The following is a 4692-nucleotide window of genomic DNA, read 5'->3' as shown; positions in this document are numbered from 1 at the left end:
GTGTTCATGACACCGAAGCTGATGAGCTCTGCTGGGACACAGCCCGTCCTCAGAGGCTGGAAGGTGGATAAGGACACTCAGCTCCTCTGCTGGGTGCTTCCTGCCACCTCACCTCCCTCTCCTTCCTACCGTCACCAACTCTGTATCACCCGGTCCCCATCACCATTTCTTTTTCTTTTTTTTTTTTTTTTTGTCTTTTTTTCGTGTCTCAAAACTGGGCCATCATGCCATCTGCAGCACTGGCATCAGCACAAGTGGGCCCTCAGCATCTCTTGGAAAAATACTTGCTTTCCCTTGTCTCTCACTGAAATTAGTCAAACCGACAACCATGCATTAGATCTCATCTAAAATGAGAAACTGCTAGTGGGTACCTTCAGACACGTTTTCTCCAGCGTTTTATTACCATCATTTTACTGCTAAGTTCTGTAAAGGAAGCACCTCTCATTTCAACTGAGCACTCAGCCCCTGACCAAGCCCCGGGGCTAGCGCACTGTAGCAGTGCGCCACCGGGCCGGCCCCCCATCACCATTTCTAAACTCTGCGTTCTCTTATCGTCTCCCTGCCCTCTTCCTCCTTTTCTTCTCTTTTTCACAGTGTAACGTAGCAAACCTTTACTGTGGGGTTTTTTCCATCTAAACTTGTGCACTGAGCAGCTCCAGGAATTTTTGTGATGGTGCCTGAGACATCCATCCCTGTGGCTCTTCTCTCTCCAGTTCTTTTTATTTTTACTCATTGGGCTTCTGGGTAAGACTTTATTTAAAGAAATACTTCCCTGGCTAAAAAAACTGCTGGACGCCACTGGTTTTTTGTTGCCTGCTCCGTTTTCAGAAGATATGCTGTGTTAGATCTCACTCACATCAAGCCGTGGACTCCAGGAGGTCACTCCGTGGCCTTCACCAGACAACACGACCACACACACCACGCACATGCACACGCACACACATGCACCACTCAGAAAACCAACAAAGGACCTCTTTTTTTTTTCTATTTTTGGAGCTTCTCATCTTAAAAAGAGCTTACCTGTTGGGTTTTGTTTTGTTTTGTTTAACCATTTTTGGAGCTTCTCATCTTAAAAAGAGCTTACCTGTTGGGTTTTGTTTTGTTTTGTTTAATTTTTGGTTCTTTTCAGCTTAAAAAAAAAAAAGAGCTAAATTTTGAGCTATAACAGGTTGCTTTAGGGTATTGACATCTAAGCTAAATCAAAATTTAAGCTATCTAACCTTAATTAAAATCTAAATGTCATCAGGCTCCTATTTCATCTGAAACACACACTCCTCTATAAAGTATACCGAACTTTCATGACCAGCAGAAACTCCTAGGAATATAAACATAGCATCGATTTCCTGGGGAGCTCAAAAGAATAATAATTACCATCAAAACACATTTCTAATAAGGTCTCTACTTCTAATCTTAGCAGAAAAGTAGGTATTGACCAATAATAACAAAATAATTTTACAACCAAACAGTTGGAAGTAGTTAAAACTTCCAAAAACACATAGACCCTTAATACTGAATGATCTAGCCGCCTGAATTCCTGGGCTTGACACAACACAGTCCCTCTTCCCCTCTTCTAGTTTATGAAAACCAATCTCTTCCCACCAGGCAACACGAATGGACAAGACTCTAGGGTACAGCACAGTAGGAAATGGCTCATGACCATCCTCGGGAGCCAGTCGTCTTACCTGTTGTGAAAGTTATGTTCCTGGGATCTCCCCACATTCCAGTGCTTATTATTCCTGGAGTGACGGAGAATGTATATGAAGTCCCTGGATGTGCGCCTGTCGCGTTCCACGTTGTTTGATTTGTGACAGCAGGCGTCCACGCATTTTCCATCTCGTTCTTTACTCTGTAAGTGTACTCAGAAGCAGCTGTGTCGATCACATTGGTTGGACTGATGACAACAGCTTTACTGTCAAACACAGGACTAGGTTCTATTCAAATATTGTTTCCAAAGAAAAAGAAGAAAAGGTACATTTAAAAAAGAAATGTAAGAGTGGGGTCTGCTATGCATGTCTACTTTCCCAAAGTCAATTTTATAATCACAGAGTTTCATTTCTGTTTATTTGCCTCCTAGACTTTTCTGTAACAAAGTATATTTAAATACACAGACACATGTATATGTGTGTATGTTAGTGAAACAAAGCTTTAGAACACAGGCAAAACTGACAGAAGCTGGTCACGTTGGCTGTGACTTGAATGTGGGGTTAAATCTGTGTAGATGCTGGTACAAAAAGAGACCTAAGATGCAAAATGAATCTATCTCCCAACTTGCAGAAAACACTGCACGTAGAGATGGTGCATGTTGGTAACGTTTTTGCCAAACCCTGACATCAGCAGAAGCTCAGCAGTTTTCTGACATAAGCATGGCATGGGGCAGAACAGCGTAAAGACAAAAAAACTAGTTTTGTAATCCAAATCTGCTCTTCAAGACCTGCTCCACCAGACCAGCAATTAGTCCCTTAAAACCTCTCAGTCTCCAGTTGTTCTGTTGACAGTTCTAACACACGATCTAAAACATAAAAGATTACTCTTGAGCCACCATGATATGATAAACAAGGTCACTGGATTTGGACATTAAAAAACCTGGCTTCATCTGATATATTTACCTGTAGAAAAAAAATTTTTTTTTAAATCTGGGTTCAGAGTCCAATTCTGCTAGTCACTAGCCATGTAATTTTATCTCCCTGAACCTCAGCTTCATCATCTGAAAAATTGTAGATGTGTGGAATCTTAAACCAGTGGAAGCCATCTTGGTTATTAACAGGAGAACTACCAAATGGATGTATCCTAATTAAATTCAAGATTGAAGAGTAACAACCAGAAACAGAAGAGTGAAACATACGTGATAAGGCCTGTACCCTCAAGCAGCTTGGGACTGACCCCAGAAGCGTCAAGACGGTACAGGTAGCACCATCTTGGGATGTGCATGCAGAGTGTTCCCTGCCTGGCTCACGGGAGATGCTCATGTTTCCCCAATCAATGCAAAAAGGCAGGAGAGGAAACAAGAGAAGGGAAAAGGGAACAAGCAGGGAAGAATCCTGTGGCCCACAATTCAACAAACTTTATGCCAGGAAGCCCCTCCCGACTTCAATTTCCTCTTGAGAGCAGCATTTTTGGCAGATTGTCATTGTGCCACTGTTTACAATCAGCAGTGATGACAGTGAGTGACAAGGATAAAACAATCGTAGCAGTTATAGTGGTGCAGGAGCAAGGACAGTAGCACCCTATTCAGGGCTGGCCATGTCCCAGGTATGCACCAGCTGCTGACAAGCAAGTTCTCATCTGTGCCCCGCAGCAACTTCATGAGGAAGGTGATGGCACCGTCTTGAAGGAGGAGAAATGTATTAAGAAATAAATTTTGTTGATTCATACAGGGATTCCAGGAAGTTTTTTGAAAGGGAGGTTCTTAAGTTTCAGTAGTTCAGAAAGGAACACACATTTTAAAATATATTTTTTTAGATATATGTGTGTGTGTATTAATAAAAATGAAGAAATTGGGGTCAGGAGGGATCAATGACTTGCCCAGGGTGACACAACTGGAATCCAGCAGACCCAGGAAGCAAATCTAGGTCTCTCTGATTCTGAGTCTGTGCTCTTAACCGTGCTGCCATCAGAGAACTGCTTAAAGAGCAGACAGAAAGAAAAGTGTCAGAGCAGCTCTCAGAGGAAACAGGATGTCCCTCCACCCAAGAACCCAAGCGACGGGGCCAACATTGGAGAGCATAAAGATACAAGATGTAGTCGCTTTTTAATGCTGAGGCTTCACATAAAGTGATTTCAAATGCACTGCCTATATGATAACATTTAAATACATTCTCTAAACCCCACAATCTATCCCAAAAGAAAGTCTTGCTTACTTGTGTGTATTCGTAGACAGCAGGTACTGGAGCCATTTGAAAAGGTGATAAGATACTGTGTCCCAGGAGCAAGGCCCCCAAGTACAGTCTTCCCGTCACCGTCTGGTTGGGAATAATTCCAGTGACTCTGGCCACTCAAATCGGTGACATTTGTTACTGAAAAGTTTTCTGGTACCTCACTAAAATGAATCTCATTGAGTGTAGAGCTGAATTTGACAGAACTACAGTTGAAGCCTAGAACACAGAAAGGAAAATCAACATACAAACTAATAACATGGCACCTCCCACCATATACTCCCGATGCAACAGATTCTTTTATTATAGTATTTAAAATTTATAACAGTTCCCTCATGTCCCCAGGTTCAAAATATCATATCTATCCATAGAAGTTTTCTCCTTTCGCACCAGTGATTTAAGACTGCACAAGGTACCTACCAGCTTATTCACCAAACTAATTAACAGGAAGAAAAACCAACTATGAAGCTCTCCCCATTGTTTGCACAGGCTTTGCATAATTACTGTTATTAACTGAGATTTGCTTTATTAGAAGGTTTCAGCAAGATCTGCCTCCTTTGTATGGCACTGTTAGAACAATCTAATCATTTTACCTCCATAGTTCATAGATTCGGGATTTCACCAATCTGAAAAATTTTATATATATATATATATTCCCAAATTTTGGGAACAAACAAAAGCTACCAATTCTTATTCTTTTCCAATAGAAACATTTTTTGAAAAACTACCAACTGCTTTTATCGTTAGTTCTTATAAAAAACGTTTTATGGGGGCCGGCCCGGTGGCGCACTGGATAGTGCGCCGCTTGGGAAGCGCGGCA

At 41.7% G+C, this 4692-nt stretch overlaps 1 protein-coding gene across 1 annotated transcript in view; it reads right to left on the bottom strand.

Annotated features, from left to right (window-relative positions):
• The window catches only part of LOC103606134 (receptor-type tyrosine-protein phosphatase eta-like), a gene marked incomplete at its 3' end in the record, with an annotated part of 16195 nt that extends 11717 nt beyond the window's left edge, over positions 1-4478 (bottom strand). The window contains exons 1-3 of the mRNA XM_008590725.1: positions 4466-4478; positions 3858-4091; positions 1683-1931 (exon numbers count right to left, since the gene is read on the bottom strand). Coding sequence (XP_008588947.1) covers positions 1683-1931; positions 3858-4091; positions 4466-4478 — 496 coding nt within the window. The remainder of the gene's footprint in view (positions 1-1682; positions 1932-3857; positions 4092-4465) is intronic.
• Positions 4479-4692: the final 214 nt, after the last annotated feature.

Source organism: Galeopterus variegatus, unplaced genomic scaffold, assembly GCF_000696425.1.
Source record: "Galeopterus variegatus unplaced genomic scaffold, G_variegatus-3.0.2 Scaffold6332, whole genome shotgun sequence".
Taxonomy (NCBI): Eukaryota; Metazoa; Chordata; class Mammalia; order Dermoptera; family Cynocephalidae; genus Galeopterus; species Galeopterus variegatus.
Note: the sequence above shows the minus strand (reverse complement) of the source record. Positions and strands in the feature narration are given on the sequence as shown.